The 19,848-nt window shown below is 50.6% G+C and overlaps 1 protein-coding gene across 2 annotated transcripts; it reads right to left on the bottom strand.

Annotated features, from left to right (window-relative positions):
* Positions 1–668: 668 nt before the first annotated feature.
* On the bottom strand, positions 669–18,114 carry CCDC167 (coiled-coil domain containing 167). Of its 2 annotated transcripts, none has more exons than XM_027602442.1 (4): positions 18,010–18,114; positions 2,772–2,866; positions 2,523–2,575; positions 669–1,034 (listed from the first exon to the last, which is right to left on the bottom strand). In XM_027602442.1, exons 1-4 carry the CDS (start codon positions 18,049–18,051, stop codon positions 931–933), a joined length of 294 nt encoding a protein of 97 aa, XP_027458243.1. In that variant the 5' UTR covers positions 18,052–18,114; the 3' UTR covers positions 669–930. The 2 variants fall into 2 exon arrangements, with proteins under 2 accessions (XP_027458243.1, XP_027458242.1); XM_027602441.1 differs by having other exon boundaries at positions 669–1,029.
* Between the last annotated feature and the right edge of the window lie 1,734 nt (positions 18,115–19,848).

Below are 19,848 nucleotides of genomic sequence, written 5' to 3'. Positions count from 1 at the left end.
TAGCTCCTTTCCTCGTTTTCACTTTCTTAATTGGTACAGTCTCCATGCCAAGCCCTACTATGCTCTGCCTTGCTCCAGCCTCCCACTCCTGACCCTCCTGGTCCCAGGGCTGGGAGCACAGTTGGTGGGAGGGTACGTGTTTGCTGCTCTTGGCCCCCACTCCAGTCGGCCCTGCCCCTACTGCTTCTCCCAGCGAGCCCTGCCTGATTTACTGGCCACTGTCACCATAAGTCTGGTCATTACCGTGGTTCTTGCTGCCCACTCCCTCTGCCAGGCCTCACCAGCCCTGTTTGCCTCTTGAAGATGGATTAACTCCATGCTCCCATGGGACCTCCACATGACCACTTCAAGTCTCTAGTCACCCTCTGTGCACAGGCTGCACTTTTTCTGCCATAATTAACAGGCAGTGGCACTGGAGAGCAAGACAGCGTGTTTGGGGGGCAGTGGGCAGGGGGTGCCATGCCTAAGCCCTGGAAATGGCTCCCAGAATAGTTTTGGCTTTAAAAATGCTTTCTGTTGTCTAACTCCACTTAAGCTGGGGACTCACCTTCGCAGTGTCCCTTCCCCCATCCTGAGTTCTAAGCCAAGCATTTCCCCTTGAACATCTTCCTTGATTCCTGAGTGCCACCCCCACTGCCCTCCAGCTGCAGTCACACCTTGACATTTACTCAGCAGACGGGAGCAGCCTGGCTGTTCTTTATTGCCTTTCCCTTGGGCTGAGGGAGGAACCAGCACACAGTCCTTCTGGAGACCCAGGCCCCACAGCAGGACCAGGAGGCGAGAGGGACTGGGCTGACAGGAGGCCCTGCTCCAGTGTCTGGGTTGGGGAGAAATGCTCCTGTACCTTGGTTGTCTTGAAGCTTATGGCCTGGTTGGTGGTGACCAGAGGGCCAAGGGGAAGCCTGTGCTGACTGTGTAGAAATCTGAGGCTCACATGGTCCAGTAGGTGTAGATGAGGGTCAGGAGGATGAAGATGGCCACAGAGAGCAGCATGTTTTTCCGGTTCTCCTGCCGAAGCAACTTTAGCTCCTTCTCTGGGAGAAAACAGGGTGGTGAACAGGTAGTTGGGGCCCATCTGCTACTCTCCTCCGCCTCTGCCTCTCGTGAATGGGTGTACACGCTGTTGAGAGCAGAGGTGTTCCCGCCCAGCTTCTCTACTTCCTTATCCACAAAAATGACTGTCCTCCTTGATCTGCCCAGATTCTCACCACCTTTTGGCTACAGATCCTGGCCCAAAGGAATCCCATCACCCAATGCTGCTCAACCATTTTTCTGCAAACGCAGTGGAAGTTGAGGATGGAGTGTGTGAGGGGGTCATCAAAAAGGCCACACCTGATAGCCAAGCTAGGTGTTGGCATGGCATCACCAGGTGAGTCCTCTGGCCTGTCACTGCCGGTGGGGGGTGGGTGTGGGGTGCTTCATGGTACTTATCCTTGCAGGGGGTCTCATCTGGCCAACTAGAAACTCAGGGCAGCTGGGACTTTTTGGGCCCGACACTGGAGTAGGTATAGGGTGGGGCCACGCCATTGGTGCTTCCGGTCTTGCCCCCTGCTGGGCATCCAGCTAAGCAGGAACCAGCGACGCTAGAAGGCAGGGAGTGCCCACAAGGTGGTCGGGCTCGCCTCTAGAGGAAGTCAGTCCTATTCTATGGCCACAGGGCATCTATTCATCCCCTTGTGTGACGTGCAGGTGGGCAGTACTATGCTACCTCTCGGGTGAACTGAGGGCTGGTGCTGCAATTGTAAAAATTGCTAGGTTTGAGACATAACGGATATCCCTTCCCTACTTGTGTGGACGGGCAGGTACCTGTACATCAGCTCTAGGCAGGCCAGACAGACTGGGGCCCAGGTAGGGGGGTGTGTGCACACACATGTGCTGTGCATACAATGTTGATTCAAACTCGTCCCTCTGGGAGATTCTCCATCATGTGGACTGTTCTGGGGCTGATTCTTAGCAGGTCTGCTCTCTCAGGGGGAGAACAAAACCGAGAAGTCTGAGGAACCTCTGCAGACCATCTTCCTCTCAGGCTGGCTGAGGCAGGGTTGGGGTAGGGGTGGTAGTAGCCGCCCTCCTGCTCTGCCCCCAGCGCCCAGAAGGTGGCAGCGTTGCTCCACCCACATAGCCCCTCCTTTTCCTGGGAAGGAGTGTGAGGTGGGAGGGGAGAGGGGGGCGGGGGAGGACGGATCTCCCAAGTCTGGGGGGATGTGAGAGTCTCTTCTGGACCTGACTACAACCATTCCCCTTCATCCCACAGAGGAAGAACAGACCCATAGGCCTCTCCATCTCCCCTGGAACAAAGGAACAAACCTGCTCTTCCAGGCTTACAGTGGGTTCCTATAGCCTTGGCAGAGGAGCGGGGAGGGGGGCAGAGGGGATGGGAGTGGGTTGTGGGGTGGGGGGGGGCGGCTCCCTCCCAAAGAACCCTCTTGATCCCCATGACTTGGTGGGCTCCCTGGGCTGTCTGTCCCCTCCTGACCCTGGGACTGGAGGATGGGGCTGGTAAAGGAAGGGAACTTTCTTACCGTAGTTGGAGGCTTTGTTCATCAGGTGGTTTTTCTCCTTCTCCAGAGACTTCCTGTGAGGGGAGAAGGAGTATTATGGCTCAAGCCCTTTTCCGTCCTGAAGGGCAGCTGACCCACGGGGGCAGGATGGATGAGGGGAACAAGGGATCTCCCGTGGCAAGGGGTAGGGTGAATGGAAGCTCAGGGCCAGGGCCCCAGGATAAATAGGAGGGGCTGGGGGAAGGCGGGGGTCCAGGGCATACACGTTACCTGGCCTCTGGGCTCAGCTCTGCCCCATAGAGCCTGGAGTTTACAGCCTCCAGGTCTCTGCGACACTGCGACAGCTTCTCCTCCAGCCCATCGATCTGAAACACAAGGCGCAGCCGGCAGATAGAGATGGGTGGCAGAGCCTTTAAAACTTCCAAAACAGTTGGGATCCTGGGATGGGGAGGAAGGAGCCTCCAGGAGTCTTCTTGGACCGCGCCCTGCCTCCCCTGGCCCCGGCCCCGCAGCTGCTTTGTTTCGCTGTCCTCCGCCTCCGCACGGTGGAAACAGCTCTCCCGGCGGCCCCGCCCCTCCGGACCAAGCCTGGGTTGGGGGCAGGCAGGAGCAGTCCCTCAGTCAGCCCCGTCTCCCCAGCACACGCCCAGCTCCACAGGCCTAGCCTAGGATGCAGTGAGGTGCTGCCTTTCCTCAGCACGCCACACACGGGGGGGATGGGGGGATTAGACGTCTAGGGGACAAAAAGCAGAGGTATTTTTTGCATTGACACACTTCTTAAGGTAGTCTTAAGTTGCTAAGAAGATATGTATTTTCCCATGAGAATCAATAAAAATCACTGAGTGTAAAAAAAAACAAAAACTGCACAGCTCAAAAGCTTCTTTCTGACTTGGTTCTTGTGCAAAAACATTATCAAGGCAGCTGTAACTTGTAGGGCAAAATAGCTAAGCTCCTCAAAGGCTGGCTGCCAAAGGTATCAGTTTTCCCATTTGTTTTGATTATAGTTTCAGAGCTGTGTTCTTGGGCAAACAATGTGAGTTGTGGGAAAATATTCTGTAAAATACTGGACTGGATCGTCCAAGCCTGGTTCCTGGTATCACACATGTAGCTTTGAAAGTTCGTCTGTCTCATCGGCCACCTCTCTGGGCCTGGGTCTGTTCCAGTATCTCTGCCCTGCTGGCGGGAGCCCAGATTTCAGTGGGTGGGAAGGTTCAGAGGGCTTTGTGTCCCTCATGGCAGCTGAGTGAATAGTGCTTCAGGTCCCGGGGATGCTTGATTCTCCATCTGACTTCACTCACTCTCACCCCATCCCTGGGAAGAATAGCAAATATGACCTCTATTTCACAAATGGGAGCCTGGGATCCCCAAAGGGAATGACTTTTCTGAGACAGACTGGAGGACCTCTCTCCTCATTGGCCTCAGCCAGTTCTTTATCCAGTCCCTTCCGGAAAGGCCCCTGCGGAGACGGTAATCAATGATTGCGAGTGCGGATCCCAGAGTCCCAGGTGGGTGTTCTGGAGCCCGTGTCAGGAGAGATGCACTTGAAGCCTTTTGCCCCTCTCCCTGGCCAGCACCTACCCAGCCACTTCTGGGTCGGCCACTGTGCCTTGTCCCATGCCTGCCCCAAATGACACACCATCTAGTCCCTTCCCTACAGCCTCCGCTGGCTGCCAACTCCAGGTGCAGAAGCAGGGCCCTGTGGGAGGGAGCAACTGAGGAGCCCTGAGTTGACTGCCTGGTTAATTGTATCATTTCTTTGCTAACTGGCACCAAAGATAGGGCTGTCCTGGGAAACAGCCTCAGCAAGGAGCTGGGGCCTGTGCCTGGGGATAGTAATAGCCTGATGTGATGGTCAGTGGGGCGGGATAAGAGCAGGTGCTTCAGGCCACCACATGGCCCACTTGTCACAGCAGCACATTCAGCCCAGCCCCTGGGGACCGTGCCACCCCATGGTGTAGAAACCACAGGCAGAGCACCAGATTCCACACTAGGTCCCAAAGCTTAATTCTTGAAGTGCTATCTCCTCCCCGAGGCCTTCTCTGCTGCCCTTGGCTGGAGAGGTACTACCTCCTCCCCTTGGCAAATGAATTAGGCCTTCTCTCATAAGGCTGACAGCACACTAGGTCTTCCCAGCTATAAGCGTCCTACCTCACCTTCCTAGACTCTGGGACCCCTAGGGCCTATGGTGTAAACTTGTAGCCCAGGGATCGAGTGTCACCCAGATTGACCCATTCCACTTGTGTACGTGACTGCCTGGCTCCTAAGGATGCCTGCCTTTGTAGCTCCTCTCCTAGAATGGTGGCCATCAGTCTCTCCTTTGCGGTCACCACAAGGCCTGGCCTGCTGCAGTCTTCGTGTGTAGCCATGGAGGAGTGACTCAGGTTGGACATGGATGGGGCTGAGGAGATAGTGACAGATCTAGACCCCTCGTAGCAACTCGGGCCTGAAACCCTCCCTTAGGGCCCAAAGCTCGAAGAAGCTAGAAGGAGAAACAACTATACTTGCACACAGATTATGTGCTTTGTGGCTAACCCAGTGCAAATCTTTAGTCCTAGGTAAGATTTCTTCCTGCAGCCCCTTGGGCCAAGTCCTAGTTCGCATGTCATTCTGGAGAGAAGCAGCTTGGGGATTTCCATCTCTAAACACCTCTGGAAGGCTACCAAGTGCCCAGACAAGTGGTAATTGGCCCAGAACAGGGCTGGGAACTCATGCTAAGCAAAATCTTTAAATTGAGGTTGGCAAACCACAAGTGGCCAAGCCAATCTGCCTTCGTGCTCTGGGCAGGGCCTGCGGAGCTGGCCGTCGGGAGGCCTTTATCTGAACAAGCCCAATTTATCTGCAGTTCCACTGAATATCCCCACTTTCATTTACCACTTTTTAATGAGGCTTAAACGGACGAACACAAATCAAGGTTTTAGGGACTCAAGTTCTAACCTCCCTCTATGAATATTTATGTCCTGCTGACAGCTCTCTCTCTGATTCCCTTCTAAATAGCAAGTTCCCCCCCTTTTTATAACCCTGCTGCTTGATGTGGGCTGAGTGAGGGGAGGCTGAGACCGTCAGGAAGCTCTTCGGTAGGCCGCAAACCCGTCCTCAGAAGGTGACCCCGCTGGCGGTCAAACGCCCTGCAACAGAAGCCGGCTCCCGAGCAGCTCCAATAATGGGTGCAGATTCAGAGGGACCCGGCTGTGGCAGGGAGGGAAGGGCAGGATGCACCTTTTAGTTGTGACTGGGGTCAGGAGTGGTGCCTACAGAGTGGGGCTGACTCAAGATGGGCCCGAATTGGGGGAGAGGACCCAGAAAGTGGGCCTTAAAGGCAGCCCCTCCTTGGGTTTTCAGTCGGCTCTTGATGGCATGCATGTGGATTATGCACTTCGCAGATTCCTCAGTGCAGATCTATAGTCTTCGGTAGCTTTCTCTCAGCCGCCAGGCTAAAGGCAATAGAGGACAATATAGCCAGGACAGGAGAGAGGGCACAGGGTTAGGACCAGAATAAGAAGACAGATGTCAGAAAGATTCTAAAAACATTCAGTCAGAGCTGGGCAAGGAGTTCGGAGCCCAGGTGCCCAGAAGCCTGAAATCGTGGGTCCTGAGAAGTGTGGTAGTGAGAATGGGCTGTAGTCGGGTGCCTCAGCTTGCTGCTCACTTGCCCTCTAAAGGACTTCCTTAATTCTGTGCCTCATTTTATTCATGTGTAAAATGAAGTTAATGTTTCCTATTTCAAAGAGCTGTGAGGATGCTATGAGGCAATATGTGTAAGGTGCTTAGAACAGTGCTGAACACGCGCATAGTAATTATGAGTTAAGTAAGTGTGTGCTGTCATTATTAGCAGAGGATGGCTTTCACTGGTTCTTTGGGGAACAGAAAGAAAAGTGAGTTAATGTGAGGTTAGAGTAAGAGAAGGAGACAGAAGTGGGGGTGTGTGATGGAGAGGAATCTCCACTCATCATCCCTGGCTGGCAGCAGCGGCAAGGGGAGACCATCTAGCTGGGATATGGCCATCCTCTGAGTCTATGGAGGGGCTCAGCAGTGAGGTTGGGGGGGTAGGGGGCCCGCAGGGTAGCCCTATCAGTACAGCACTGCCTCTGAAGTTAGCTGGCTCAGAACACAGCATGCTGGGAACCTCCCGTTCCTGCCTGGGATGAAGCTGGGCTCGGCTCCGGAGCCAGCACCAACTTGCTGAGGCTGGGCCTGGTGGCACCCAACAATGAGGCCCGGAGCAGTGTCTAAGGGCAGACAGACTCAGGTGCGGTCTGCGTGTGAATGGGCATCTGAGGAGACACAGAACGGCAGGCGCGGCCTGGCAGGTGGAGACCATGTTTACCCGCACCACGGCTCTGCAGGGAGCAGGGATGTGAAGCCCTGGGACTAAGGCAGAAAGAGGCCCCACCAAAGAGACTAGACCAACTCCAGCAGGAAGAGAAGGTTACACTCTGGAGGCCACAGAGGCTCCCAGGACTCTTGGCCAACAGGCTGGATACAGGGTCAGCAGGCAGGAAGAGTGGGGCCGGCCCAAGAGTGGCTCGGGTACAGAGACTTTCCTGGAGCCATCGGGGGCAGCCCTGCTGGCCGTGACCGTCCGCGGCAAAGCGGTAACAGCCGAGGTGGGGACTGAGCCAAGGCACCCATTCAGGCACAGTGTAGGAGCGAGAGTGGCTACCCCCAATGTAAAGTTACATTACAACATATCCGCGCGTTACATGTGTATTCGGGAGACCAAGTGTCCCGTTTTTATACAGGGACAAAGGACACCGCGTCTCTTGGAGACTGATGAGCAGGTGAAGCACGGCTGCAAAGGGACACGAGAAGTCAGAAAGGTGGTGGTGTGAGCTCTCTACCAGTTAGCAAACTGTGCCTTTTGGCACTTCGCAAAGAGTTGAGGGCTTGGTAGGTGTGAAAACCCACATGCCGTGGTTCAGGGGACTGAGAGGTAGGTGGTGAGTGTGCAGGGTGTCCTGGTCGGACAGCTGGTTCTTCACCCCGAGCCCAGACCATGGGGACTGCTGGTCTGAGCCCAGAAAAGAAGACGCAGAGCGGGAGGGGAAAAAGTATATAAGGCAGGGAGTGGGAAGGAGCTGAAGGTCCCAGAGGCCCTGAATCAGGGATCCAGGAAGTCTGCACTCGATCAGGAAAGGCCCACGAGTGATTGTACCGCAGACAGGATGAGACCCGCTGCCTTTCTGCTCCATGCATGGACTGGGGAAATAGAGCCTGGAACCTGGTGGGCGGCTTCGAGAGTGGGCAGAAGAGCAGGCTCAGTGAGAAATTTAGGACCACGGAGTCTCCATGGTGGGGGGGGGGGCACGGGGGGCGTTTCCTGCATAAGAATGTGAAGATCGGAAGTCAGCCCAGCAGTCGAGGTCCGCAGAGGCCCCACCCCAGCCAAGTGCGGCCACTGATCCTGTTGGCAAGTGCCAGGGGAAGCGAGGGCTTCTCCGTTTCCAGTCACCAGGGGCAGAGACTTCCTGCAGCCCTCCTCAAGTGCCCTTTGGATGCGGGTCGGAGTGCCGCGTGCTTCACGTGCTGTACCTGCCGGTCAGGAGCCCTGAGCCAGCTAAGCAAAATCCCCTCTGCCACCTGACTTGGGGAATAACACCTTATTCTCAGAGCTTTAGGGAAGTCTCCCTGGGGTCCCCTAATGTCATAAAACCACTGTGTTAAGAGAAACTGTAAAATTCGTCTGAAATCCCCGTGAGGCATCTTTTCAGGTGTGTGGAGCCTCCTGGAATTGAAACCCCGAGTGAGGCCTCTTTGGGGATGGTGAACCCGAGTGTCAGCTCACGCACGGATAACTGCCCAGCACACTGGTCAGGTCGGGCCCCACAGGGGTGTAGGGGCCCGCTCCAGGTCTGGCGGCTGCTGGGCCCTCATGCACAGCTCATATCCTGCTGACAGGCAAAAGCCACACTCCCTGCTGCAGGTGCACCCACTGAGGGTGGCTGAATGGTGCTCCCGTGAGCATCTTGACAGCCTGGGAGGTGGCTCCCCACCCACCCCAAGCCACTGTCTAGGACCAGGCTTTCTTCTGGGAAAGTGCAGAAAGCACCCTCAGGACTTAGAGCTCTGGGTTACGCAGGCCACTCTGCTTTCTGGTTTAGGAAGTTATTTCTGGTTTTCCCAGCCTTGCTCTCCAGAGCTTCTGGCCAGTGACTGCCAGAAGTTGCTGGAACAGGTTAACCTCAGGAGTCAGGCAGTGGTCATGGGGCATATCCTACAGCTGCCTGGCCAGCTACTTGCTAATAAAAAGCATGGTGTGGGGGTAGCTAGATGGCACAGCACAAGTCAAAGCAACTTCCAGAAGCCAAAAGTCCATGCAAAACTAAACCACACTACCAGCACCAGCCAACACTTCTATAGCATGCACTATATGCCAGGCACTGTTCTCAGCACCCCACTCATAGAATGCTCACAATAACCCTATGAGGGGGCAGTAGTATCATCAGTCAGCGGTCCCCCCATCTGCTGGGAACACGCTCCAAGACCCCAGTGGATGCCTGAAACCACAGATAGTACTGAACCCTACATATACATATATATATATATGATGTTTTTTCCTATACACATATACCTATGATAAAGTTTAATTTATGTATTAGATACAGTAAGAGATTAACAATAGCTAATAACAAAACAATTATGACAAAAGGCCATATATAAAAGTTATATGAATGCAGTCTCTCTCAAAATATCTTCCTGTACTGCATTCACCCTTCCTGTGCTGATATGAGGTGAAAAATGCCTACGTGATGAGGTGATATGAGGTGAGGGACGTAGGCACTGTGACACAGCGTTAGGCTGCCATCCACTTGACAATATGTCAGAAAGGGGATCGTCTGCTTCCAGGCTGAGCTGACTGTGGGTAACTGAAACCTCAGAGGGTAAAACCATGGATAAGGGGGAACTCCTGTATTCCCCTTTTGCAGATGAGGAAGCTCGGGCCATGGAGATGAAGTCATCTGTCCGGGGTCACAGGGGGTACATGGGGGGGGTAGCTGGGCAGTCCGAGTCTGTGCTGTTAGCTGCCACCCCACATACCGGCCCTAAGCCACTCAGCTCCTGAGAGTAACCACCACTCCTCGTACCCCAGGTTAGGCAGGTTGTGGCAGCTTCGTGTAGGCTACCAATGTCTGCATCAACTCTGCAAGGAGGGACTGTTTCCGTTTTAGAGAGAAGCAAACTCCCAGTGTAGAGATTTTAAGCAAGGTCATGTAATTGGGAAGTGGCAGAATTGAGGGTCTGAATCTGAGGTTTTCCTGCGTCAGAGCTTATGTTCTTTCAAACACTTAAAGCTCTGTCTCCAAAATCCCTCATGAAAACAGTCATGACAAAGAAGGGTTCTGTGGAACAAAGCCATTCCACATCTCAGTCGAAGCCAATCTAAGCTTGTTGATCTGCTTTCAACAGATTCTCTACTCTGAATAATCTGTACAAGGGCTTTGCCTGCTCTCTGTCCAGGTAACAGATACTCTCTGTGAGGGGAGAACCCGACGGAACTCTGCTTGGAGACAGTGAGACGGGAGCAGAGCGCATGTCCTCATGTTGAAGGCAATTACTCCCCCCAACTTCTGGCTTCTCGAACATCCCTGGCACCCTCCCCCAGATTGCCTAAACTGCCACAGCACCCTCCAAAATTCACAGAAAACAGACCGTTTTGAGAAGGAGAAAGGAGAGCTAGGTAGGCTGGAGAAGCCCTTCTTTCCCCAGTGGGCAGCAAGGCCTTTCTTTTCACATGCCAACTCAGCTGTTTTATCTCCAGCCCCAGCAGCCTAGGAACTGGATTTCTGGAAATTTTCACACGTCAGGGAGGCCCCAGGACATTATGGGTAAAGAGGCCAGAACACCTGCCCAGATGGTGTGGCAAGAGCGCTGGGGCTTTCCATCTGAGGCCATCAGGCCACAAAGCCAAGTCACATGAGGGTCATGGGCCTCGATTTTCCAGGTGACCAGCCTCAAACCCCAAAGGGCAGATTGGCCTGACGCTGCTGAAGGGATGTTTTCCTGTGGAGGAGGCTCAGGGCTCTGTGGGGACAGAAGACAAAAACCTCCAACCATGTCTCCCCCAATCATCAGAAGTTTGTCTCCCAGGCTGAGCAGATGAAGACCATAAACCTTCCCAGTTTTTAATCAAGGAACAATTTTCAGGAAAAGCAGAGAGCCAAAGGGCTTGTCATTTCTCTGGAGACTCACCGCCCCCTCCTCCACTGCCCCAGGTCAGGCACATGAGGGGCCCTGCTGAAACGCTTGCAATGCAAGCTCTGAGACCTTGTGAGACCTTCTGGCGCCGTGCTGAGCAGCTCCACAAGGAGAGCCATGTCAGTCCTTGCCTGAAGCCTTCAGCTTTCCCTGGGCCAGAACGTTGTTTGGGGTTTGTTTTCTCCTCTTTCCCTCAATATATATTTTTTGATAAATTACCAAAGCTTCTTCATCGCTGAAAGGCTCAAAGCACTATTCAAGAACTGGCATCCACCCCATGCCTTGTGAATTCATTAATTAAGATGCTGGCAAACAGCCACTCCACACATGCTGACATCCAGCCGTGTTAGGTAATGAGGTTTTAGTCTCCTGACCCCCGTCAAGTGGAATGGAGCCAGACACAGGCTGCCGAGAGAAATCACCTGCCCAATGGCAACCTGTCGCTTGCGCGTGGCAGCAGGTGAGGCTCATTTAATGGTCAGCGGCCCTTGCGGTGTCTGCATGCCATGAGCCCTCCTCCCAGCCCCTGGATGGGTGGCTCCCCCGCAAGGTGGTGTCCAACTGTCTGCCCCGGCATGGCCTCCTAATCTCTGGCCAGTGAACCACTCAACGGGGCCCAGACGGCAGGGGCGAGGGTTCAAGTGCTTCCTCCAGCCACTCAAGCCAATTCAGTAAATATTTATTGATGGTCCACTAAGCTGCTTCTGCCCCTTGTCTTAGAAAATTGGTAGATGCCTCCCAGCCTTGTGCACAGCCTGTTCCAGAACTTGTGACTGTCTTCACCTTTGCGTTGGAGGAGTAACGAAGAGGACGCGACCACCGGTTAACCTGAGTGCGGGACCAGGGCAATCGGAGGCTCCTCACCCTCCACTGACCGTGGAATGTACGTTCTGCCCACTGTTCCCACAGTGGGAGCTGTTCCAAGGACACAGCCTTGAGAGACCATGTGTTATGGAGACCATCTGGACAGTATACGTGACTGAACCCAGTTAAGGCCTCTACACAAACTTTGAAGATTTGGCGGGCGGATGCGGAGGTCTATTCTTCTTACTCATGGCCCAAGACAAGCCTCACCTGGAAGTTCCCTTGCTTCCTAAACCTGCCTCTGGAGTGACTTGCCTCTTTCTTGGGTCTCTCTCTGTCGTCCATGGAAGGGGACCAGTTTGCAAACCAACAACTTGGTCCTTCTGCCTCCCTATGCAGAGAGCTTACAGCAGTGGCTTAAACTGAACAAATAATTACAACGTCAAGGTTCTTTCCTCCTGTGCTCATCCTGCCTAGGTAATTTTCTCCCCTCAATTTACCACCTCTTTTTCTGGTTAGGATTCTGGTGAATTTAAATGACTCCCATTCACTTTATTCCCTATAGCAGAAACTATTATTTGGCCAACACAACACTGATTCCTAACCCCCCTTCCTTTGCCCACCTTCACTACAGAGGTTAGAAAAGCTCAAGAGATGCTTTCCCATACTCATTGCAGCCAGAGATGGTCATGATCCAGTTCTGGCCAATGAGATGTTCCAGAAGTCAGGTGGAAGACTCCTGGGGCAGCTTATGCTTTTCTGATAAAAGGGACAGTGTTGTGGGGCTCCTGGGTGGCTCAGTTGGTTAAGCGTCTGCCTTCAGCTCAGGTCATAATTCCAGGGTCCTGGAATTGAGCCCCGCATCGGGCTCTCTGCTCAGCAACCAGTCTGCTTCTCCCTCTCCCTCTGTGAGCTCTCTCTCTCTCTCAAATAAATAAAAAAAATCTTAAAAAAAAAAAAGGGACAGTGTTGTAGTCCCTTTATCCTTCTTCCTGACTTAAAGTTGGGTATGATGACTGGAGCTGTGGCAGCTATCTTGTGAATATGAGGAAACAGCTAAGAGAATGCAGAAATACCAGCCTTGAATTAGCTGAGCTTTTGAACCAATGCCAGTGGCCATTTACCCCAAATTTGTTATGGGGAAGAAGGTATATTCCTATTTACTTAGGTCAGCTTTCTGTACCTTGTAAAGTTTCCAAACTGACAGATTTTTGTACTAGGGGCCAGATCTAACCCAGTTATCCCTCTTAGGGTGTTAGCTAAGACACCACACACCTGTTAAGACCCACTGGCTGTTGAAGCATCTAAAGACACCAAGCTGAATGGTCTAACTGTGAAAGGAAAGTACAATGACCAAGTAACAGCTCATTACTATCAGAGGTTACAAAAACAGAAACAGGGTTTACATCAGCCAAAATCCTATCAGTTTAGACCAAAAATGCAGCCTTTCCCTCCTTCCACACATTACAATCAGCAAAGCTGGTGATTTCTCATCTGAATGCTCTCTCGTTATTCAGAATTAACTCTCAGAAGCTACACTCGTAGCCAGTCTTTTCCAACTCTGAGATCTTACAGGGTGGCAAATGAGTTGGAATAAAAAGACCTTGAGAGGAGACATGAGTGAAGGCTGCTAGGGGGTGCCTTGGTTGTCCTGGGAGGTGACTACCCAGGACAGCTGGCCCAAGCCAGCCCTTGGGGTGAGTGCTGCCTGCTTGGTAATTGCTTCATTACAACAAGTGGAGACTGTTTGTAGGTGCTGAGATCACTCACTTGTGTGGGTTTTATTGCACTCGTCAGATTAACAAACATTTTGATTAAATCACCACTTCATTGGCTCTGAGCACATGACTTTTAATAAGAGGACAATATCCACTGCCTCTGAGCATCAGTGCACATTCAATACTCAGATCTGCTGGGGGCAACGGAGGACCAGGTGGGGAGACAGCCAGATGCCAAGCTTTTTCTAAAGTGCAGTTATAGATCTCGAATCTTAGCATATCCAAGCAAAAAGTAACCTTAGAGACCAAGATCACAAATGTAAATTATCTACATTGGTATTGACAGGAAAAAAAAGGGTGAATGTGACTGGTAAAGGCACTAGGAGAGCATATGTCCACCAAATTTAAAACATTTTAGAAACCTGTGTCAGCCAAACAAAAGACATCTGTGATCTGTATTTGGATCACGGTCAATGAACTTATAACCCCTGATGAAATTCAAGGTCTTCATGTTACAGAAAAGGAAACTAAGTCCGAACAAGGGGGCTGGACTTAACCATGATAGAAGACTGCAAAAGAACTATAAAGGCTACTAATAAGGGCACTGTTTGTTGCTTATCTCCACCCTGAGCCAGGCGTGTGCTACATATTTCACACATATGGTCTCCTCAAAACCACACTTGAGTCTGGGAAAGCATCTCTTGAGCTTTTCTAACCTCTGTAGTGGAGGTGGGCAAAGAGGGGTTGGAGACCCACTGGCTGGTATTTTACACATATGGTATCCTCAAAACCACACTTGAGGTTACAAATCAAAACCACAATGAGATACCACCTCACACCAGTCAGAATGGCTAAAATTAACAACTCTGGAAACAACAGGTGCTGGTGAGGATGCAGAGAAAGGGGAAGCCTCTTACACTGTGGGAATGCAAACTGGTGCAGCCACTCTGGAAAACAGTATGGAGGTTCCTCAAAAAATTAAAAATAGAACTACTCTATGACCCAGCAATTGCATTACTAGGTATTTACCCGAAGGATACAAACATAGTGATTCGAAGGGGCACCTGCACCCCAATGTTTATAGCAGGAATGTCCACAATAGCCAAACTATGGAAAGAGCCCAGATGTCCATCAACAGATGGATAAAGATGTGGTGTGTATATATACACACACACAATGGAATATTACTCAGCCATCAAAAGAATGAAATTTGGCATTTGCAATGACGTGGATGGAACTAGAGGGTATTATGCTAAGTGAAGTCAGTCAGAGAAAGGCAAATACCCTATGATTTCACTCATGTGGAATTTAAGAAATAGACGAACACAGGGGAAGGGAAGGAAAAATAAGATAAAAACAGGGAGGCAAACCATAAGAGATGCTGAACTATAGGAAACAAACTGAGGGTTGCTGGAGGGGAGGTGGGTGGGAGGAAGGGGTAACTGGGTAATGGGCATTAAGGAGGGCACTTGACATAATGAGCACTGGGTGTTATATACAACCAATGAATCACTAAATTCTACCCCTAACACTAATAATACAGTATATGTTAATTAAATTGAATTTAAAGAATTAAAAAAAAAAGCCACCACACTTGAGGTAAATTGCAATCTGCAGTAGAGACTGCGGGCTGTCCACTAAACATGCTAGGCCCTTCTTCTGCAGGGATTGAGCTGTAGCTGGGCACGTGGCCTCCTAGCCAATGAATGCATTTCCCAGCAGCCCCAGCCCCTTGCAGTTGGGTGAGGTCTCGAGTCTTAGCTCGCATCTTTGCCAATGGCAAGTGGGCACTCTGGGCCCATGTTTTTTTTTTTAAAGATTAATTTGAAAAGAGAGAGACAGAGTGCATGCAAGCGAGCATGTGAGTGGGGAGAGGGCAGAGGGAGAGAGAGAATCTCAGACTCTCCACTGATCCCACAACCCACGATATCACGACCTGAGCTGAAATCACAAGTCAGATACTTAACCAACTGAGCCACCCAGGTGCCCCTGGGCCAACGACTCTTTTTTTTTTTTTTAAGATTTTTTATTTATTCATTTGTCAGAGAGAGAGAGAGAGAGCACAAGCAGAGGGAGAAGCAGACTCCCTGCTGACCAAGGAGCCCGATGTGGGACTCGATCCCAGGACCCTGGGATCATGACCTGAGCTGAAGGCAGACGCTTAACCGACTGAGCCACCCAGGCGTCCCTGGGCCAACGACTCTTAAGACAGTGATGCTCAGGGCACCTGGGTGGCTCAGTCATTAAGCGTCTGCCTTTGGCTCAGGTCATGATCCCAGGGTCCTGGGATCGAGCCCCGCATCAGGCTCCCTGCTCAGCGGGAAGCCTGCTTCTCCCTCTCCCACTCCCCCGCTTATGTTCCCTCTCTCGTTGTCTCTCTGTCAAATAAATAAATAAATTCTTAAAAAAAAAAAAAGACAGTGATGCTTATGCTTCCTTCACTCTCTTTCCCTGCCAGTGCACACGTCAATGGGATGTGACTTAGTTTCATTCATGAGGTGACATTAAGGCACTGAAAGATGGCAGCGTCACAAGATGAGGGGACTATGGCAGAACCACTCTAGGCCAGGAATTGGCAAACTATGGCCTGGGGGTCAAATACAGTCCACTGCCTTTTTTTTTTGTAAATAAAGTTTTATTGGAACACCCATTAATTCACATATTGTCTACGGCTGCTTTTGTGCTAAGATAGCCTATCGAAGCACAGCTGATTCTCCTTATTTATGGTAGTTATGTTCTGTAAAGTTGCTGCCAACAATGAATTAGCAAACACTGTGAAGCAGGTCAGATTCCTATGAGCCTCCGGTCACAACAATTTTATCAAGTGATCAATACAAAAGCTTGTTTTTTGTGTGTTTCTATTTAGAGACCTTATTTAATATATATTATTGATTCATTAACAGTGAACTCACAGCCAACAGCACTATAACTCAACGCTGAGCAAAGCCTATCATATATTTTCTCTGTAAGGCAAATACAGCCTTCTTGCACTTGAGGAAAACTAGACAGCACTTCAGCACTACACCTGAGGGCCATTTTAAGCAACAAAATCACCAACAAAAAGCACACAGACACAAAAAACATGGCACTAAATAGACCACAAAAAGGACACCCGTTTACAGTACAAGCTGAAATAAGATGGCAGAGCGTTACTTTGTTCGACCTTAGCTGCACCTCAGGTGACTCAAAGTTTTCACTGGTTTGTTTGTGAATTACTGCAAAAGCAGTGCAAGTACTGATTTGGGGGTTACAAATACATTTTAGCAGGAAGGTAAATTCACAAATACAGAATCCGTGAATAATTAGGATTAACTGTAGTTACAACAGAGACCATATGGCCCACAAAGCCTAGAAATGTACTATCAGGCCATTTATAGACAACATCTGTCAATCCCTGCTCTACCCTATTAGAAAAAAATAAGCTTTCTGAAGCCACTGAATTTTAGGGTTTCTCTGTTACAGCAGCTTATTGTGTCCTGATCAAGTTATAAAGTCTATGCTTTTCCCCCCACACAGTGCCACCTCATTTTACCACTCATATTCTCTTTTAGAGGGAGGTTCATATTTCCACCAACCTTTTTTTTTTGGACCAGGTAGGCCAATATTTCTCAGGGGTGGTACTAAAACCTCCTGCATCAGCATGGGTGCATGTAGCTGGTTAAAAATGCAGATTCCTGGGGGTGCTTGGCTCTGGCTCAGTCCATAGAGCACGGGACTCTCAATCTCAGATTTGTGAGTTCAAGCCCCACGTTGGGCATGGAGCCTACTTAAAAAAAATGCAGATTACTCGTTGAAAACGTACATCCGAAGTCTTACTGAATTACTCGGGGTGGGAGACAGTTCAACTCTCCATTTTTAACAAGCTCTGCAAATTATTCTTAATGCATTCTAAAGTTTGAGAACTACTGAACTGGCAGTAAGCTCACGAAGACTATTACCCTGTATCTCTCTGGTAACTACTGGGACAGTAATCGAGGGAACTGTAACACAGGAGAAAGAAGATGCAGTAGAGGGCAAATCACCTGTGCTGCATCTCAGCTCCTCCACTGGTTCAGTCTGGGCTCTGCCTGAAACCTTAGTTTCCCCACCGGTTTAAAACTCTCACAGGCTTGTAGGGAGGGCTGACTGAGAACGCAAATAAAGTACCACGTAGCAGTAACTCAATATGCCTCAATTTTCTTTCCCTTCCATATGCAGTACATTATTTTTAAGCTCTTTGGGAACTTCATCATTCCAGAATTCTCTACAAACTCCCACAGATTCCCAAAGTAATTTTCTGGCTACGAGCTTCAGTACCCCAGAGGAAAAATTTCCCATCTCGGGGGATGTTTAAGCCATTTAGTAATATGCTAAACAATATGGGCTCTCTCATTTTTGGGGGGCCCTCATCCACGGGTATCTACCCTTTTGGGGTGCCCCTACCTCGAGGGCCCGCCCCTTTTGCGTCCTCTTCGATCACACGTCTCCGCTCAGGGCCTCCTTATTTCCGCGTCCCGTCCTCTTCGGGGCTTCCTCTTCACCTCCACGTCTCCTCCCCAGGGGAGGTCCCCTCACCTCTGTCCCCACCTCTGGTGCCCCCTCGGGCTCTCCAAATTCCACTTCCCCCATCCAGCCCCTCACCTTCGGGTACCCCACGAACGCTCTCACGCCCCTCGCGTCCCTCTCCCAAACCCGCGTCGCCCTCACTTCCTCCCCTCAGCCCCTCCTCCAACCTGTCGCCAGGCCGACCCACTGTACCCCGCCGCGGGGAGAAGGCAGCTCACGACGCGGCCCACCCCCACTCAGCCCCTCACCTCTAGAGCGACGCCCAGATTCTCCCGCTTCTTTTTGGTCATGTTACTCGCCGGGATCCCCCAGTCATTATTGGACGCACCCACTGGTGGCAGCACTCATGCGCCAACCTCGTACTTCCCTCTCATTGGCCGCAGAGGCGGCGGGAGGTGGGGCCACTGGAGGTCACCACCTCGTTGAGGGGCGTGGCCAGTTTGGCGCGGCCATGTTTATGAGGGGCAACCTCTAGTTTGAGGGCCCTGGCGAGGTGGGGAACAGGATGGTTAGATTGGCCCGGGAGGAACAATGGCCCACCGTCCAGAGTTGGGGCTGCTCCTTTCTTTCCTAGTTCAAAACCATTTTACGTCACGGAGACATTTTTTTTTCACCCCATCTTATCCTTCTGCACCCTTCATCCTTTTAGTGACCACCCTACTTATTTTAAGGCCATCCCCTATGCCCCATTCAAATTCTGTCCAATATTTAAGGCCCATCCTGAAGCATTGTTCCTCCTGGAAGCCCCACCTTGAGCCTCTTGGTTCTGTGGGCTTTGATAATGACCTGTTGGTATTCCCCCCCCTTTTTTTTTTGTCATGTGTTCTTACGCATTTTTATTGTTTTATTGTAAGAACCGCCCAGGGGCTCCTGGTTGGCTCAGTAGGTGGAGCGTGTGACTCTTAATCTTGGAATTGTGAGTTCAAGGCCCATCTTGGGTGTAGACATTGCTTAAAAACAAAAACACAAAGAACAAAAATCCTGCCTACAAACACCACAGAGAACTTATAAATGAAAAGTAACACTCTTTCTCCTACCACGCCTAACACAGTTCCGATCTTTGTTCCTGTGTAGTCCCTTCTAGGCTTGGTCTCAGATATAGTATTTTACACTCTTGTATTCCTATTGTACAGTACACTGTAGGCCTATGTCCTTAGAGGTTTTTTTGTTTCCTTTCGTTTTTAAGATTTTATTTGTTTATTTGACAGAGAGCACAAGCAGGGGGAGAGGCACGCTCCCGGCTGAGCAAGGAGCCCAATGTGGGCCTCAATCCCAGGACCCTGGGATCATGACCTGAGCCGAAGACAGTCACTTAACCGACTGAGCCACCCATGCGCCCCCTTTAGAGATGTTTTAATTGTGACCCTATGATACAAAGTACTATGGGTATTTTGGCCCAGTTATCCATATAAGCGAAATTGGTTTCCTGATAAACACCTTTACTACCTGTGATGTACTCTGATATTTTCTATTCTAGTCTATTTCATTTAAAAAAAAGAGTTGGTGGCAGGAGACCTATTAAGTTTATTTCATGACCCATTAATGGATACTGAATTGCAATTTGAAAACCAGTCATAGGAGCACCTGGGTGGCTCAGTTGATTAAGCGGCTGCCTTCTGCTCAGGTCATGATCCCAGGGTCCTGGGATGGAGCCTCACATCAGGCTCCCAGCTCCGTGGGGAGCCTGCTTCTCCCTCTCCCTCTGCTGCTCCCCCTGCTTGTGGGCACACTCTCTTTCTCTGTCAAATAAATAAATAAATAAATAAATAAAATCTTGAAAAAAAAGTCATAGACAATTTCTCATGTCTTTCAAATCATCCTTTGTAAAGGATAGCTGTATATACTGCCAAGTGAGTCATACCGTTCTTGTATTAGACATTATTCTATGGGACATTACTTCCAAGAAATGCCAAAGCAAACATCTTTGTGTACATAGGTCTTTAAGATAAATTCACACAAGTGGAATTTTTGGGTCAAAGGGTATGATACCAGAATCAAACGCCTTATTTTCTGACCAGTTACCTCTCTATTGGAGCTTGTGTTTCTGTGTGTGAATGATAACCCTGACTCAAGGTTTGTGGGGTGGG

Source organism: Zalophus californianus, chromosome 7 (assembly GCF_009762305.2).
Source record: "Zalophus californianus isolate mZalCal1 chromosome 7, mZalCal1.pri.v2, whole genome shotgun sequence".
Taxonomy (NCBI): Eukaryota; Metazoa; Chordata; class Mammalia; order Carnivora; family Otariidae; genus Zalophus; species Zalophus californianus.
This window is presented reverse-complemented; position numbering and strand designations above follow the sequence as displayed.